Source organism: Zootermopsis nevadensis, unplaced genomic scaffold (assembly GCF_977971745.1).
Source record: "Zootermopsis nevadensis isolate Lab colony 2312 unplaced genomic scaffold, Znev_1.0 Znev_ptg000020l, whole genome shotgun sequence".
In the NCBI taxonomy this organism is placed as follows: domain Eukaryota; kingdom Metazoa; phylum Arthropoda; class Insecta; order Blattodea; family Termopsidae; genus Zootermopsis; species Zootermopsis nevadensis.
In genome coordinates, this window is record NW_028259152.1 from 12,167,417 (window position 1) to 12,187,334 (window position 19,918).

The 19,918-nt window shown below is 38.8% G+C and overlaps 1 protein-coding gene across 1 annotated transcript; it reads left to right on the top strand.

The window, feature by feature from the left end:
* The first annotated feature begins 672 nt into the window (after positions 1-672).
* On the top strand, positions 673-9,343 carry LOC147873305 (uncharacterized). The gene is made up of 3 exons (XM_087351906.1): positions 673-798; positions 2,279-2,426; positions 7,094-9,343. The coding sequence occupies exon 3, from the start codon at positions 7,164-7,166 to the stop codon at positions 8,931-8,933; it is 1,770 nt and encodes a 589-aa protein (XP_087208032.1). The 5' UTR covers positions 673-798; positions 2,279-2,426; positions 7,094-7,163; the 3' UTR covers positions 8,934-9,343.
* The last annotated feature ends 10,575 nt before the right edge of the window (positions 9,344-19,918 follow it).

Sequence of the window (19,918 nt, forward strand, 5' to 3'; positions counted from 1 at the left end):
TTGCAGATTACAGACTTTTAAAATACTACCTGTTAATATAGCCACTCAGCCAAGAAGTGGAGGAAATATGCTTTAAAACTGAAATCAATATCCTTCTTCTCCACTTGTGCAAACCATTAAAAAGCAAATTTCCCACATGCCTGTTTCCATCACATTTACATTGGGAGAATAATAGGGACATGACTGGAACCTGCAGCAAACATTCTAGGTGTTGAACAGTGCAGCTTGTTGTTTTCCTAATCATGTTGAATATTGTCAAAAGATGTTGGACTCCAGAGCCGGCCTGGATGTTGTTGATGAGTAAATGACTGCTCTTTTCATGAATGGAAACCCAGTTATTCATCATAACCAACGCAATTCTAACCAGGCTCATACTTTGAAATATGGGGGTTGATGTATGTAGTTGCATTACTGTGTTATTCAGCATTTAAGATTTTAAGGAGCTTTATCACATCATCTTCAAAATGTGTTGTGTTGGTACATAGATCTCTTTGTCATGCCCTACCCTTCTGTTTCGCATACCACCTCATGATGCTGAGTCTTCTATTAAAATACATATTTATGCAGTTATGAATGGCACAGTTGTATTTTAATTAAGAAATTTCAATGTTTTAGTTTAATTTGCATTTAAGTTGGTGTGCCTGTTGAATGTCTGGGTGGTATTTGTGAATGATGAAAGGTACGAGTTTTGGATTGTTAACCTTAAAACTTCCTAATTTTCATCAAGCCTGTCTTGTTCTTCCTGTTGCTTCCAACGATTGTGGACAAATAAATACAATATGGTGATTAATGCATGAGGTAAGTTAAAATGGGGTGTGTTACTAGAAAGTAAATACATTTGAAATTCCAACTTCGTGGCAGGTCATGTGAGTTAGTTCAATTGAAATAGTTTCATAGAATTACAATAAGTAAATGAACCTCAAAAACATCAACAGGTAAACGTGGTCATTAACTGCAGGAATATTTCCGATATTTCTTTCATACACTTTTGATATTTACAAAGTGTCTTGGGCCCAAAATTAAACAGCAATGGTTGGCAAGGAATTAAACCAACTAGTGAATCAGAATGCAGGCTGCGAGTGACAGCAAAGGAACTCATACAAGAGGCATCTCTTATATTCGTGGCAAGGCTGTCATACTTTTAACTGTATTAATGAGTTGTAAAGGGAAGGACACATCTTTACATGGTCCACTGAAATGCTCTAGTGAGTAATTTATAGTGACATATCTATTGCTCTGTAACAGGAAACAAGCTATTATGGTAAAAAACATTAGGCTAGGTTTGTTTTAGGTTAAAACTTATTTAGTTTTGATTTTAAAAATAATTTGATGTGTTGATAGAAGAGTAGAGTTTATTTACATTCCATAGATCCTTCTTAGGACTCAACCAAAGGATGTAGAACATGTCTTTTCATACAATATACATAAACTTCAGAACTTTGACACAAGTACAAGAACGTATTTCACATATCAATGTACATAAACTTCATATTCTGCAATACAAGAGTGAAAAATAATTTTACAAATTAATATACATTAAGACTGAGAAGCATCATTAATTCTGTCACTATTTTCATATCCATTTGTTGACAATGTAGCATAACCCAGATGCAAGAATTGGCTTCTCTGTAACAGATGTGTTCTTATTTAGACAGGAAAGATTTTCCTTGGATGTGGCATATTTTGTCAACAGATTTTTAGAGAAGGGTCCCATAAAACAGATAGGTAAAGGGTAGGTTTGCATTCTGGAAATCAAGAGGCATCCATTCTTCTAGTTATAATACTATAAGGTATCTAAGTATTTTAGTTCTAAACTCAATCTTTTCCCTGTTATGTACTAAGAAAATGAAGCATAGTGAGAGTACACATTTGGAGACTTTTGACATTGTTTCTGGGTGATTTCTTTTAAAAATTCAGTAGGTTAAAAGTGTGATTTATATCCCTAGCAGAACAGCTTTTGTGTAAGAAATGTCGTATGCAGTAGGATCAAAATAACATATTAAGGAGGGCATGCATAATGTACTGTCAGATCCTTTCAGTACATGCTTTGAGTTTGTGAGGAAGTTACTAAAATGTTTATGGCATAGTTAGATGACCTCATAGATGCTGTATTGTTAAGTAACTTAAAGCACGGACCATGCGGAAGACTTCTGTTCAAAACGCTTCCACTTTCTCCACAATTGGAGAGTCTTAAACTGAGTTCTTCTCGCTTCATCCTGCCAGACTTTACAATAAGCATTCTGGTCCATATCATTAATGTTTATGCTTCATCCTACAGGGCATCAGATGGAGAGAGATGTCATGTAGAGCTGCTAGCCACCTGTTGATAATGAGGTCATCTTTGACGCCAGTCAGGACCACTTGGGCGAAGAGCTTTTCAGTCATTCAGAAATCACTCAGTTGCAGGAGTGTGAAAACTTTCCAAGGTCAGAACAATTACTGTCTTATGTTTTACTTAGTTCTGCATAAGAACAGGGTTAATTTGTGGTTATTCTACTATCATTAGAACAGGAGTTGGAAGCAATGAAAGAGTTTTCGAATCTCAGAACGTAATGTGTCACCTCGTGCTTGAATCACTTCTGTCGGAAATTGATCAGTGCCAGGCGGCTTAAACATTTTAAAATTTGCAGTGGACGTTTCAGCCTCAACAACACTAGTCTCAGGTACTAAGGGCACAGTCGAATGTTGCATCCGTCTGTCCGACATCACTAACCCTAAGATCATTCAGTAGCAGAGACAAGTAATTCTTTTCGGCTGTTCACAATATTGTGAACGCTGCCTTGTGGGAGCAACGTGCTCCTGAAAATGAGATACTTCTTCAACGTGGCAAAAGTTACTACCCTAAATCCATTGCCATTACTGATAGCACTAAACGTCCTGTTCCCGAATGTTGCTTTAAATATATTTTCTCCATCTTCTGTGGCACTGAAATTTCCTAACAAAGTTTTAATGGAGTACTTCGGAAATTGGTTGAACACGTGATCTAGTTCCTCGTAGAAATGGTTCGTTGTATAATAATTTCTGTGCTCCGTCGGTGCATGCACATTCAGAACAGCAACCTCTTGGTATTACACACGACACCCTCTTAACTGCTGATACGATACTCTCACGCACAAAAATCCTCTTTAACAGTTCGTGATGCTCATTCATTCCTTTTTCCGCAGAAGAAAGTGTAATCGCCTGCTGGTACACATCCATCTGAGCTCCTGTACTCCCTCTAAACACAACTTGCACCTTATTAAACCTCTCACAACTGATCCCTGCGAGAAACTCCACGCATTCCACGAGCCAATTCTCCTGTCCATTTCCCCTCGCTTCGGTCGTTGCAAATAATCAGTCCTAATCAGAGGCCACGCGCAACATTTCGGAACAATTTATTATTCTCACAGTCAGGAAATGTTAGCCCCACGCCCAACCCGCAAGTCGGAGGATCACCCCTTGTCGGCTGTACGCGAATGCTTTTGCGAAACACTCCGTGTCTGGTGGCCAAAGTCGATCGTGATCCTGGTTTTGTGTGGACTACGGGGCGAAATTCCCTCCCTCTCTCTGTGGCCAGTCTGTTTCTGGGGCAACCTACCCTTGTATCCTGTGGCCACCGAGGGCCAAGCAGGCCGAAGCGTGAAGAAGACGCTTGAGCACAGGAACAATTACCGCATCAACGAATTATCTGAGGCAGAATCGGATTCAACGCCAGAAAATTCTCTAACTTAACGAAAGTAAAACTACGAAGTACTCAAGACAAAGCTGGAATGTTATCCAAGTGATATTCAGTTTGAATCTTGTTCAAAGACACAATCCTCATCTTATCGAAGGCAAATTCCTTAGCAGTTCCTAAGATCCATTTGCACATTCACTCTGTCCCATTCACAATTCATAACAAACTTAGCGTCCGCCTTTTGAAGCCGCCTGTGGGATTATTGAAACTCTGTGGCACCATAATCCAAAAAAAATAGATCCCATTCCTGTCCCCTCTTAAAACACGAACAAAATATCGGCTTCTTCCAATCGCAGTAAACTAACATGTTGGCATCGGCTACCCCCAGTTCCCTGGTTCTTCTCAGTTATTTTAAAGCAGACACAGAATTTTCTCTCGCGATTTATCATTCATAACCATCCTGTCATAATTAATTAATGGATACGCAACATTATCAGTTGATAGAGTGTTGAAGGAACAAAAATAGAACACTACCTTATAAGTCATGGTGAACGCCTTCTAACTGATTTACCCATCAAACTACTTGCATCTCAGCCCTCGTGGCCAATGTCCGCAAATGCCTCAAAACAGTGAAGGAGGCCGTGGGGATAAAAACTTTGAAGTCCTCCCTCTGTAGGCCTTATCTCCGCCTGGAACAGCTTCAGGGCTCTGACATCACCCCAGAGAACAGCCTAATTTCTCGATTTTGCACACTCGAGGTGAAAAACCAATTATTGGGAGTTGGTAGTCAGTCCAGTGCTTTAAAAACATTCGTGTGCACAAGAACTTGTCAATGGGGCGCATTTTCATACACTTTTTATTCTTATCCACCAAACTACGTGCTTTATTCATCCGCCGGTCGAAAGCGGTAAATTATATTACCACAAAAACTTTTCTAATATTTGGGTAACCCTACAAATTGTACAGCACTATACTTTTGAGACATCTGGTGGCATCCGTGTTAGTCGACATTAATACAGAATGGAGCTAGTTTTGTGCCTCCAAACAATAAAATAGGATTTATCAATGGATTTAATGCTCCTGTGCTACGCCTACTGAAAATGCGTCTTTAAATAAACTATGAAGAAATAAAAAATCATGGACTACTACAACCACACAAAATCAGCAGATTAATTCGGAAACACCCGGTAGCTTATGGGCCTCATCATTAAACGTGCGTCGTTTAATACGCCCATAAAATTACCTCAGAAACAAACATCCTAACAGAGACTCGAACAGAGGACTGTTTTCGTGTCTGTGACCTTAGACCCCGTAATTTCCTCTCTGAAACGAAAGAATTTTGCCTTGGCGTCGATTTCTTCTCGTGGGTGCTTTCCCGTCAACAGAAATCATCTTTGTCGGGTCTCGAACTCAGTGTCGAAGCCTTCGTTTCCGAAATCTCCTCTTCGAAGCAAAAAACTCTTCTTCTGTCTGGCTTAGTTTCGGAGCCAAAGGAACCGCCCTTAAAGGAAATCGAACTCCAGACACTTCTTCCAGAGTTCTGACTTTCCTGTGTTCTCTCATTGGTCAAAATGAATAATCGGGATTCGAAGGAAGGAAACATTTTTCCTGTCGCAGGGGCGATGGGCTCAACAGCGCCTGGGCCCCTCAAAAATCGTCTTTAAAATTAAACAAGTATAGAAAAACACGACGTTATTTTTAAACAAGGGCAAATTAAATTGCAAAATTTACTTCAAGCATCTTTTCATTACTTTTAAATTAATTTCCTTTTACACAGAAACTATTTAATATTAATTTTTGATTTCTTAAAATTATAACTTGGATTAATTCAGTTTGTAATTCTGTAACTACAAAGAATGTGTAAATATGAAACGCTGGGGTTCTTATAAAATTCGAACACGTGCAACAATCTCGGCTGGCATGCCATAAGGTTCATTTCTCAGTCCTTATGCATGATTGAATGAAGCGTATTGTCACCATTCAATTACTCACTGTTGCGTCATAGGTTACGTATGCTTTGTTGTGTTGGTATAAATAGCAGGCAACAATCGGTTTTCGTCATTCTGAAACGAATTGTGCTGTGAACCGGTTTTGGATAAAGTGCTTCGAGAACGAGATAGTTTTGTGTTGACTTATTTAGCAAAAACCTTTCAGAATAACTCGTGAATTTACGTTCTATGAATTAGTAACAATTTTGTGACTGTGTCCCGCTCTCGTTCGATTAATATTTAATTTATAATTCAACTTTTGCTGCCTGTGGACATTGAGGTCTCCTCCTCTTCACAAAGGGTGAGCCGAGGGTTTCCTATTTAATATTATTGCTCATTACTTTTACAGGTTATCATCTACAATTGTGAGAAGGGTTATTGCAGTGATGTGCTGTCTCTTATGAAAGTTTACCGCGGTTTTAAATGCTGTTCTTCCCTTCTGGAAGCTGTCGGTCTCCGCATTCCTGCTCGGAATCTGAGAGACTCTTCTATGTCCAGTTGCAGCACTTCGATTAAAAACATTTTCTTCGCTAGACACTCATCAACTGGTGATATTTTCTGCTGGGGCGTCCATGTATTTGTAAGGAAGATGGCTTCCCTTAATCGGATTTTACGAAAATCTAATTTACTTGATTTATTTAAATTATTATTACAAACATACTGATGCATTCAGTAGAAATTTTTATTTGTGCATTTACGTCCTATGCACTCGTGTGTTGTTTGATAATCTCTTTGTTGTTACCTTTTCATCTTGATTGTTGTGTTCGTCTCACGTGCTGTAACTGTAATTGGCCTTCTGCCTATTGAATTTTTATTTGCAATTGCATTTGTAATTTTCTGTGGCATCGTGAGGATTGGTATGCAATTCTTAAACATTGCTGTTGTGCTCCAAATACTGTCTGCATTTATGGTAAATATTTCAATTTCTACAGCAATACGAAAAACTCGTGAATTAATTTCGTAACTCTTTTAATTCGTAGATGGCCCAAACAATATATAAGAATTTTGAATAATCGCTGCTTACAGTGTAACCCTTAAACACGGAATGTAGTGTTAACTCGTGTACGAACTAGCACTCAGTTCGAAGTGTCGTGAAAACTGTTGATGCCTGAACAATGATGTCCATAAAATACGTCCTTCATTATTTTAAAACGCTGTATTTTTAGCTTTTGTTTGTAGATATTCGAACGATCTTATTGTCGTCTGTATCTAAATAAGTTACCAAGTTCTTAAATAACTCTGATCAACATCACATCTACCAATACAATTAGTTTTTAGTATAATAACAGCATAATCGGCCGGTCAGAGAGCAAAATATTAATAATATAAATATAAGCGTACGTAGTATAAATCTGTATTTCATGTGTTCCAAATTTCGTGTTGAATTTAAAAGGGCACTGATGCTATAATAGCATTGGAAGGTAATAAGATGTATCTTTTTTGACTGCAGGTGCCTGAGGAGAAAAACGATCTTTGATAACAAACGAAGAAATAAATCAGGGACATAACACAGTTTGTTAATGACCATGGAGAGCTTTAAGAGATTAATAGGCGATCTGATTGGTGCTGGAAAGAAAGAAAAGTGTAGAGAACAAATATTAGTAAAGACGAAACCTTTATTTATTATATTAACTCATTTTGCTCGCGTGGAGATAGAGCTGGAGGTCCCTCGTGATAGAAACAAAGACGTAGAGGATATGAGAAGAAAAATAAAGGACCTACAGAAGCAACACGTGATTGACATGAGAAACACACACGAAACCATAAATGGTCTGATTCATGTAGTCTCAAGTATCATGGCCGAAAACGTCAATCTGAAGCAGCAGATTCAGAGCTTTCATGCCTGCCACTATCAGGAATTGGCGCCAGCCTGCAGTGAGAATTGGGACGAGGACCGCAGTGAGAAAAGGGACAAGGATTACAGTGAGAACTGGGACGAGGGTTTCAGTGAAGACTGGTACAAGGACTGCAGTGAGAACTGGGACGAGGACTGCAGTGAGAACTGGGACAAGGACTGCAGTGAGATCTGGGACGAGAACTGCAGTGAGAACTGGGACAAGGATTACAGTGAGAACTGGGACGAGGGTTTCAGTGAAGACTGGTACAAGGACTGCAGTGAGAACTGGGACGAGGACTGCAGTGAGAACTGGGACGAGGACTGCAGTGAGAAAAGGGACAAGGACTGCAGTGAGAACTGGGACGAGGACTGCAGTGAGAACTGGGACGAGGACTGCAGTGAGAAAAGGGACAAGGACTGCAGTGAGAACTGGGACGAGGACCGCAGTGAGAAAAGGGACAAGGACTGCAGTGAGAACTGGGACGAGGACTGCAGTGAGAACTGGGACGAGGACCGCAGTGAGAAAAGGGACAAGGACTGCAGTGAGAACTGGGACGAGGACTGCAGTGAGAAAAGGGACAAGGACTGCAGTGAGAACTGGGACGAGGACTGCAGTGAGAACTGGGACGAGGACTGCAGTGAGAAAAGGGACAAGGACTGCAGTGAGAACTGGGACGAGGACTGCAGTGAGAAAAGGGGCAAGGACTGCAGTGAGAACTGGGACGAGGACTGCAGTGAGAACTGGGACGAGGACTGCAGTGAGAAAAGGGACAAGGACTGCAGTGAGAACTGGGACGAGGACCGCAGTGAGAACTGGAACGAGGATTGCAGTAAGAACTGGGACGAGGATTGCAGTGAGAACTGGAACGAGGATTGCAGTAAGAACTGGGACGAGGACCGCAGTGAGAAAAGGGACAAGGACTGCAGTGAGAACTGGGACGAGGACTGCAGTGAGAAAAGGGACAAGGACTGCAGTGAGAACTGGGACGAGGACTGCAGTGAGAACTGGGACGAGGACCGCAGTGAGAAAAGGGACAAGGACTGCAGTGAGAACTGGGACGAGGACTGCAGTGAGAAAAGGGGCAAGGACTGCAGTGAGAACTGGGACGAGGACTGCAGTGAGAACTGGGACGAGGACTGCAGTGAGAAAAGGGACAAGGACTGCAGTGAGAACTGGGACGAGGACCGCAGTGAGAAAAGGGACAAGGACTGCAGTGAGAACTGGGACGAGGACCGCAGTGAGAAAAGGGACAAGGACTGCAGTGAGAACTGGGACGAGGACTGCAGTGAGAACTGGGACGAGGACCGCAGTGAGAAAAGGGACAAGGACTGCAGTGAGAACTGGGACGAGGACTGCAGTGAGAAAAGGGACAAGGACTGCAGTGAGAACTGGGACGAGGACCGCAGTGAGAACTGGGACAAGGACTGCAGTGAGAACTGGGACGAGGACTGAAGTGAGAACTGGGACGAGGACTGCAGTGAGAACTGGGACGAGGACTGCAGTGAGAACTGGGACGAGGACTGCAGTGAGAAAAGGGACAAGGACTGCAGTGAGAACTGGGACGAGGACCGCAGTGAGAAAAGGGACAAGGACTGCAGTGAGAACTGGGACGAGGACTGCAGTGAGAACTGGGACAAGGACTGCAGTGAGAACTGGGACGAGGACTGAAGTGAGAACTGGGACGAGGGTTGCAGTGAGAACTGGGGCCAGGGGGCTGACAAAGGCTGTTAGACGAGGCAGACAAATTTTCGGCTCGTACCTCTGAAAAAGCCGAGGCTGTTCGTTCTCCAGGTACGGTCGAACATACAGAGACCGGCCTTCTGAGGCTCAAGGAGTTCGAGCCACTCCAATGTCTGGGGACATGAGGCAAGTACGATTTCTTGTAGTAAAAACTTCGCAAATTAACTGTGGATTTCTCTGCTTATAAAATATGGCTCTGGTTTTGTGAACTGCTCCAGTAGCAGTATATCAGCTGAGACAACAGCAATGTAAGTGAAAAGAGTGGAGCTTAACCTCCGTCTAGGATCACTCACGCGACTTACATTTACGCAAACGAATCTGCAGAAACAATAAATATTTTAGACGTCAGTTACAAGAGTTACTCCATTCAGACATTTGCTAATATGAACAAGTGTTGTAGGATCATAATCTTCCTAAACTCAGAGCCAAGTCTTGATTAATAATGTTCCATAAAATTAAGCGTCAGAATATCAGAGAACGTTTATTGCTTCAAGAAGACGGTTGCAAATAGCTCGGAATTTTGTTCTGCCGAGCCTAAGGCAATCAAAATTTTCTGTCAATACTTTTCTCTTTCTGATGACAGATGATTGACATTCTTCTTGAATGTCATCTGCGAAATGTTGTTAGTGGAAATCGAGCCCCTACTAAAGGTATAGGGCCAGAGGAGGGCGATCAAAATAAGGTGTAACCCATATTCAGAAATAAACCGCTTCTTCCTTTGATGTAATTGATATTTTAATTTTCTGTTGTGATAATGCTCTACTAAAATATTTCACGATCACTGTTGATAAATGACTAATAGATGGCGATACATATTGCACCTTTTTTCTTTTACTTTATCAAGCTGAAAATTATAAATTACTAAAAATGCTATAGACCGTACGCTCTTGAACAACATTTCTTTATGGTTGAATATTGATTAAACAGCATTCATTGAAGGACTGCGAAAATTAACTTATGTTTTCAAGTTGCAAATTAATCAGATTGTTGCATGGAATTGGTGTAACTGGGTCAGTGACCCTCCAAAGAAGATTAAAAGCATAAACATTATAGGAGTATGTGTTTAACAAAAATAATTCTGATTATATATAATGTATTATTACACATAGAAAATATCTCAGAGCTAAGTGGGATTTCTTTCTGTTTGTGTCACCCGACATAGCCATTCATAGAAGACATACTTTATTATCTTATCAACATTATATTAGATAAGTTCCAGTAAATTTGATTTTACTTGCTAATTTTTTGATTCTGTTATTGGTATTGCAGGCATGCTCTTACATCAGTCCAGTCTTGATGCCTAATGGATCGCACTGAAGAGAAAATTCTTGGCAATTCTGAAGTTTGGGATGTGATGAATGATATTTTGGGTGCTTCAATTTATTGGAATTCAGCTTGTAACATTAACAATTTATTTTAATTATTTTCAATAAATGATATTTACCATTGAAACATACACTTGAATATAAACAGATTATTTGATAAACAGCTACATGTTTAACCATTTTTATAATTTTTAAGTTTTTCCAAAATATATTCTTATATCTGCGTGTATGTCATCACTTGACTGTCGCAGTATTATGCAGCAATGAAGATTTATGTGATATTACCAATACTTTTAGGAAGTTCTAACGCAGTTAGAACTTCATTCTTCAAAGGTTGCATCCATCAGACTAAGATGCAAAACGTTCAGAAACAGTTCCTTTGCAATTTTCAATCCGCTCGAACTGTCGGCAAATTACTGTAGTTGAGGCAACATGCTTTATGTTCTATGGCACCGTGTTTTGGCTTTCTCAGGAACATAAAGGGAATGGGTGGAAAACCTGGAAACAAAACTAAAATGTTAGGGAAATCATTCTTTAAAAGGAATTGTTCCCAATATATCGTGGTATGAAGGATTATCAAAAGGGGCATGGGTCACGTCGATCATAAGTAGTGAAGTGCTGGTGCTGACAGGCAGAGGCAGACACTTGATGGGTTGAATAACTGCAAGGAAACTGAGGCTGACACTCAGGAACATGCGAGTTAATACAAAAGAACACCGTACATAAAATGAATGCACAGTTAACACTTCTCGTAATAAACAATGCTCGAGAAGCAAACAATACTTTCTGAAACAGAACACAGCAGAAATGTAATTAAGAGGGCAGTAGTTCCAGTGATCTTATGTTGCTAACTACTCACTTACCATTCTGTCAGCAAATCACTTTCTGGGTTACCTTTTATATGCTTTAAGTGAACAGGTATTTTTTATATTAATATTGGTATACAGTAAATATCTCTCTGTATTAATTTTAACTTTACTTAAGTGTTGCAATTTTATAGTTCCTGGAAGGTTTTGATGGTAGAAGCAGACCCTCTGGATGGAGGAACTTGATATAACGATATTTCTAGTCATTAGATACTAAAATGCACTGAAATCTACGAGGTGCGATCGGAAAGTTACCAGACTGTGCGTATAAAAACCCGTACACTTATCTCAGGTATTAAATTCATCCATCACCCTCGAAGTAGTTCCCCTGGGAGTGAACACAAGGATCCCAGCGCCGCTGCCAAGCCTGGAAGCATCCCTGGAAATCTTTTTTTGTCAGCCTGTCAAGCACCATCTGCGATTCTGCCTGAATCTCTTCTATCGTCACAAATCTTCTTCCCTTAAGCTGAATTTTCATCTTTGGGAAGAGGAAGAAGTCACACGGAGCTTAGAAAGGAAGTTGGGGTCGGTTCTTGCAAGATCTTTGAGCTCCTGACAAACGAGAAGTCGATTCTGCTTCTGGTCCTCAGACAGGAGCCTTGGCACAAACTTGGCTGCGATGCGTCGCATGTGGAGTTCTTCCTTTAGAATCAGCTGACAGGTCCCATAGCCTATCCCAACAATGTCGCACAAGTCGTTGATGGTACGACGTCGATCTTCGTGAATGGCCTGCCGAATCTTCGTAACATTTTCGGGCGTTGTGCTCGAAGATGGTCGTCCAGAACGCTCGTCATCATCGACAGAGGTTCGGCCATTTTTAAAACGTGAATGCCACACAAAAGTTTGTGCATGACTCATTGCGGACTCCCCAAATGCTTGCTTTAGCATTTCATACGTTTCCGTAGCCGTTTTGGCGAGTCTTTGGCAAAATTTGATGCACACGCCATTCCGAAATCGCAGGAGGGTCGGTGTAATGCACTACCAAAACGCCCGTAACTAAGAAACAAATGCTAATTCGATGATGCCGGCTGGCACACTGATTCACTATGAATGTAGGCCGCACCCCCTAGCGGCAGAAGCTCGTACTACATCCGGTTCGCCCTCTATTGACACAGTCTTGAAACTTTCCGATCGCACCTCGTATGACTGATATGCTAATGGTAATAATGAATGGACATTGCAAATGGTGTCATAATGCTGCAATGTGTCTGCTGTTATAACATGATTAAACGAAAAAAGTCTGCAGTCTCTTACAGCTAAGAGTTCTAACTCTGTGTTGCTGCTTTTTCAACGTGAACATGGCCTTTGCAGTTGTTCCACCCTTGAGAGCCTTAAGTGCATCTTCGTACTGGCAACAAAGAGTTTGTCTTGATGCCAAGTTTTTCATACTCCAGATGCCTTCATACGCCAGGCGATGAAATTAATTATGTGTCATGACACAATAATATGAAGAATAAATGCAGATTAATTGCCTGACACCTCTGCAATAAATAACATATGTGCGGGTCATTCTTAATTGCATTCAATTCATTTAAGGATTGTGATTTTCTACTAAAATCAATCCAAGATGAATCTCCTATAAACAAATGGTCACAAGTGCCTTGTGAAAGGCTGCAGCAATGAAGCAACAGTTCAGAAGTAATATTTGGACGGGAATAATTGGTGATCACATTAAGAGATGGTGTTTAAACTCGTAGGGTGTCTTATGTACATTTTCAGTAGAATTACCTTGAATACTGTTGGCTGTACCATTGACAGTGTAAAAAAACTGTGGTTTACGCAGGTCTAAGCTCCTGTTCATTTTACCTACAACATAAAGTGGCTTCTGCAATCTCATCACACACATTGATGGATGAGATAAACCAAATCCACTTCGTGGCCTCTGTGGCCCGATTTTACATCTACCAACTTCTACCTGTGGGGGAATCTGAAGGGCATAATTTTGTTGGAAAGAGTCCACATGAATTACTAGCTTTGGCATTTGATTCAGTTGCTGGGACAACAGTAGCACATATGACTGGAATTTTTCATTCACTACTATCAGGAATTCTTGGTGCATCAGAGGTCATTTATGCACTCAATGGAAGAAGCAGCATTTTCAGATTTTTTTGAGGGGGGGGGGGGGGGGCTTTTTGAAAGTTAAGATGCTGTTAAACTACGTTAAACTAAGTACAAAAATGAATGTGCTTCTAATAAGCTGTTTAACTTGTCTCATTTGATTTATTGATGCTTCCAATTATCAGGTGGTTGCAACCCTATGTTTATAATAATTTTCTGGGTTTGCTTTAAGAATAGAACACAATCATTTTGTTTGATGCATACAATTAAGAAGAACCAACTATTTGGCCATTTCTAATTATCTGCATATGTTACCCAAAACACTGATATAGAAGACATCCTATTTTTATATTTCAGAAGAATTATATAAGTGCTGAATGATGCACTTGCCAATTAATTTGTGTCATAAAAGAGCTTACCTTTTCCTCCATATATTTTTACAGTACCATTTTATGTACAAAGATTCATATAAAATATCTTCAATCACTTTTATGTAGTCAGGGTATCTTGCATGAGGCAACTTTGTAGATTACAGACTTTTAAAATACCGAATTAATATATCCACTCAGCCAGTCAAGTGCAGGAGACTATGAGTTACATTTGAGAAATCACTATTTCCAGCCAAAGAGTGGAGGACATATTCTTTAAAACTGAAATCAATGTTGTTCTTCTCCACTAGTGCCAACAGATAAATAGCAAAATTCTCATGTGCCTATTTCAGTCAAATGCACAGATTGACATGACTGGAACCTGCAGCAAACATTCTAGGTGTTAAGATTTCCGTCTTCTGGGTTGTTGTGCTGTGTAGTCTGGTCGATGTTAACCAACGTTTCAGAGGTCATACTGCCTCCGTCATCAGGGCGATGAATATGCCAATAGGGTGTGAGGTGCTAGGTTTATAGGTCAGGAAGGTGAAAGGTGTAGCCTGCCCCGAGCCAATGGGAGCAGGCGTGGGAGTGGACCTCAAGTCTTACATTCTAGGTGTTGAACGGTGCAGCTTTTGTTGTTTTCCTAATCATGTTGAATATTGCCAAAAGATGTTTACAATGGGAAGAAACAATCAGTATTCTAATACAAAGAGTTTAAAAAACTGCGACTGTTCTGTACCTCTATAACCTTAAAATAACATTCTGTACTGTGATGTTTCCTTTGGTACAATGAGAGGTCTAAATACAAATTTATAGAATCAAAACTCTATCCAAGAAGACATTTTAAAATGTTTTGTCCAAAACTTAAGTACATGATGGGACAATGAGATTTTTCTTTTTACCCATTGCACATTGGTGATACAATCCCACGCTTAACGTCAATATGAATGTAAATTTCTCTTTGCATAAGAATCATGGTTTGAAAGTGTCTGGAAGAAGGGATATAACACTCCATCCACTCTATCTCAGCAGTAAATGGAAGTGAGTGATCAGCTTCATGCTCCAGGTGATATACACTGTGAAAAGGAACTCAAGGACTGAGTAGGAGATTGGGTGGACTGCACAGCCGACCTGGATGTTGTTTTGAAAATTTCTGTTCTTTTCATGAATGGAATCTCAGTTATCCATCATGCCCATTCCATCCAGGCTCGTACCTTGAGAAATGGTGGTTGATGCATGTAGTTGCATTAATATCTTATTCAGCAGCTAAAATTGCAAGGAGCTTTATCACAACACCTTCAAAATGTGTTATATTGGTACACATATGTCTTTGTCATGCCCTCCTCTTTTGTTCTGCTTCACACCTCATCATGCTTTCTTCTAATAAAAAATACATTTATGCGATTCTGAATGACACGATTGTGTTTTAATGACGAAATGTCAGTGTTTTAATTTAATTTGCATTTAAGTTGGTGTTCCTGTTGAATACCAGGGTGGTATTTGTGAATGAGCAAGGTGAACAGGTGTGGATTGTTAACCTTAAAACTTCCTAATTTTCATCAGGCCTGTCTTGTTCTTCCTGATGCTTCCAACGATTCTGTACAAATCTTTACAATTTGGTGACTAATTGCATGAGGTAAGTTAAAATGGTGTGTGTTACTAGTAAGTCAATATGTGTGAAATTCCAACTTCATGGCAGGTTAGGCGAGTTAGTTCAATTGAAAAAGTTTGATAGGCTTACAAAAAGTAAATAAACCTCAAAATCAATAACGGGTAAACGTGGTCATTAACTGCAAGAATATTTCTGATATTTCTTTCATACTCTTTAAGATATTTACAAGTTGTCTTGGACCCAAAATTCAAAAGCTATGGTTGGCAAAGGAATAAACCAACCAGTGAATCGGAATGCAGGATGCAAGTGATAGCAAGGGAATGAAGGAAGCTGATGGTCATACTCATACAAGAGGCATATAGTATATTCGTTGCAAGGCTGTTATACTTTTATCCGCATTAATGAGATGAAAAGGGAAATACATATCTTTACGTGGTCCACTGCAAAGCTTTAGTGAGTACTTATAGTGACATAACTATTGCTCTGTAACAGGAAACATGCTATTATGGTATAAAATTTAAGTTATGTTAGTTTTAGGTTAAAACTTTGTTAGTTTTGATTTTAAAAATAATTAATTGTGTTGATAGATCCATACAATGTCTAGAATTTTAACTTTAAAGCAGTCAGGCAAGCAACCAATCACATTCAAATATTAGGGGACGGAAAGATGCTTCGTGACATTAATTAACCTAGAATTTATTTATATTTTTCTGGACCCAAATCAAGTAGTGAGGTAACTTTAAGCTTTAGTTTTTTGATTGATATAGAAATACATTTAAACGTGTAGTCGATAACATTCCATGTTTCTCATCCAACACAAAGATGTGATTTGACATACCACTGCAGTGTGCTGCATCTCCAAATCTGAAAGACATTACAGCCATTTGAAGTTAGTTGTATAGCACATACAGGTGGCATTTAGTCATAAAACTGCAGCAAATTATCTTTGTAGGATATGCAGACAGATCTACAAACCATTGAAAAGCATCCTTCTTACCATTATGTATCTAGCTTTAAAGAAACATTCAGTTTCAAACGGTTGTAAATATTCCAGTTAGTATATACAGCAACCAGATTCTAAATTTGGTGTGGTAGGAATAAGATTAATATTCGAAAATAAATTAGGATTTGCCTTAGCCAAGAACTTCATTGCACCTTCGGTTTTTAGAGTTATGGTATCACCGTTCTTCATTCTTTCTACATACGTTAAAAAGTAGATATTAATTAAGTTAGCTATTAGTTTAGGATCATTATTATATATCATTATTAGTGGGCTTTAAATGTGCTTTATGTATTTGCCAGTAAAGTGTAACAATTTAATCAAAGCAAGGAAATTTGCTTAGAGTTCGTTACTGCCACTAAAGTTTGTATGTTATCTGTTAATAAAGAATGTGATACCACTAATAATGTAAGTGGATGCCCATCCAGTTTTGCAATTAAACATGTAACTAACTATAGGCAAATTTATAACAAGGGATGTACATATTTGTATAGCAGGAAGAGTAATGATCCATTAACATAGGTATTACACATGAAGTAATGTGAAATTACAAAAGTGGCTAACAACAGCATTATAGTACACTTAGATCAAAAGTCAATCATAATACATGAGTAACTTGGTACACGCAATGTAGGAGAGAAGAAAAATATGTTCTAGGAAACAATAAGCAATTAAAGAGTCGGCAAAAGTTGCTGATGCTTCCAGTACATTAAAAGGGTTAGAAAGATGCAGTTTTATGTTTAAAAGATTCTTGTACCATTAAATGCCCATTATTAAAATTATCCCATCTACTGAAACTGAGATAAGGTAAAATGAATTACCAAAAATCAATCCTAGCTCATTATGATGAAATAAAACGACAGATTTTGAAAGCTTGTTGATCTCTGTTTTATCACCCATTAACTAATATCAACTAAGGAGATACAACTAGTGTGAAAAATTATTCAATATCAGTAGTAACTGTTTCCTGATGCACTTGAGAACGATATGTACAATAGGTTAGGCCATGAAATGAATATTAATAGCACAACATATTTGGCCCAAGACACTTTGGCTTCAAGGTACATGCACTGAAAATGCAACCTTCATTTTGTCACAGATGTATTTATCAGTAAACAGCTGTTATGTCCTTAATTGCCACTGACCACATGCTCATTGCAATGGTTAGGAGTTGTGATTTATTTGAGGTTATGACTGAATGTTGAAGTGTTTAAGAAAATTGGGTGGTAGCCTGTGAACTGGATTCATCTGGCTCAGGATAAGGAAAGGTGGCATGTTATTGTGAACATATTAGTGAATATTTGGGTTTAGCAAAAGGTGGAGAATTTCATGACTTTCTGAAAGACTGTACATTGTACTTCCTGTCATGTCAATTTCATTTGCATTTAACAGCTATTCAAGTGCCTCGGTCCATGGTACAAACATTTTCTGTGGTGGGGATGCTGAGAACATAAAAAGCAGCTTTCAGACTGTTCCAAGCTTGTCTCTTATGCCCTTCTTTTCTTAGCTGTATAGAGTGAAGGTGAAAGACAGAGTAAAAGATTCTTAATAAGTAATTTATGTAATTAACACTTTAAATGTATACATCTTAATTGATTAATTTGTATTAGACATACCTGGAACATGGTTTAAGAAATCATTTTGTTTTAATGAGTATTTCTGAATATAAAAGCTACCTTTTTACATGCTTGGTCGCAGCCCAAACTTCTTACAAGGGAATGATAACTTGTTGTCATACTCTTCATATGACAATGACAGATGAGTATGGAGCAGTGGCAAAGTAATGATTTGGGGAGGGGGGGTGGGGGGGAAGCCAAATAACTTTGAGAGAAACTGCTCCAGTGCCACTTTGCCCACCACAAATGTTCAGGATGATCTGCCATGTGACTGGTATGAGAACCACACAATGAAGTTCTTTTAATGATATAACCTTGTACATTCTCTGGATGATACCAAATTCTTAATCCACTTTCAAAGCAATAGCATAAAATAAGTGCAGATATGCAATGAGTACACCAAACTATACGTCTGTTTTCAGATCACATCATGTATTGAAACCTTATAAATAAATATGAAAAGGGTAAGGGTTATTGTTTTCAGTGGTCTGGCTAGTATTGTGCCACCAGTCTGCTAAAATTTGAGGAATACGTGATGTTTTCTTGTCTCCTTTCCATACAAGCTTTACTGTTTGCTTGGATATGGCTTTATCAATTATGCAGCTTGACTGCTACACCATTTGATCACGTTTTCATGCACTAGAGGAGCAGAATGATTCGTCACTGTACCAGAGGTTCCAGTCTATGCATTCATGCTTGCTTCAAAGCGAAGAAAAAAAGAGAATTTGCCATTTAAGCACAGAACGATTGTGACTCAGTTGAGCTGTGTTGTGTGCAGGTACTTCTCCTTTCATAAAAGATTCTTGTAATGATGGCAAATTAGCCCCTTTGTTTTAAGGATATTATTTTTGTTATCCTTATACTTTTTGGTACTAAACAGTGAGTTTATGGGAAGTAGATAAAAATTTTGTCCAAGCATGTAACCCGTTCATGTAGCGAACAAAATGACATACTATTCAGATATAGTTTGCGTCCGACTTGGTTGCCTATGTTTTTAAAGAAAGTTCAACGGGGAAATGTGTTTTTAAAAGCAATTTAATATTTGGGCCAAAGCTTTTTGTACAGATAGTGGGTTGACAAATATCGGTTTGTAAGGCGCGTTAATTTTGACTGCACCAAGTCTCGAAGTGAAATTATAATCATTAATTCAGTGAGTTTAACATAACGTCGCTTATGAAGATGACCCAGAGGGCTAAACAACTAAGTTATCATCTTCGAGAGTTGTCCATGCTTGCAACGTACAGGTTTTCAAAGAGTGTGACAAAATTCCTAACATCTGTGGAAGGGTATGTTGTATATAATTTAATGTATATTTGGTTCTTCTTGTTCGTAACTTTTCACACATTCAATTCACCGACCATTCACTAGAACAAAATATTTCAGTCCATTGTGATCATCATTATTTGCGATTCCCCGTTTTTGTGTAACTTTACTGCGAACCGTAACTTCTCTTCCCAATGTGAAGAAATAATTTAATGTATTTTGAACGTAAGAAATTGAATTCGTTCACTTTCTCGTGTAAGCAGATCATATTCGAGAGACATTTCTGTATTGTAAATTATTGTTATATTTTTCAAATATAATTTTTGTCATGTTCTTAGTAATACAATAGCATTTTTCATCGCTTTTGGCACTAGTGAAATACTTTTCTTTCTTTTTCTTGAATTTTGTAATACATTTTTTCCTCCTAATTTTACATTAATTCATTCAATTGCCTATATAGGCTTATTCCATGACACAAGAAACATCTGTAGTCTTCACATGATAACATGTGTAATGAATTGCTTTTTTCTAGTTGGCCATCCTGGTTTACAACCTCATAGAGTGTATAACTTTTTGCACGTATGCGTTT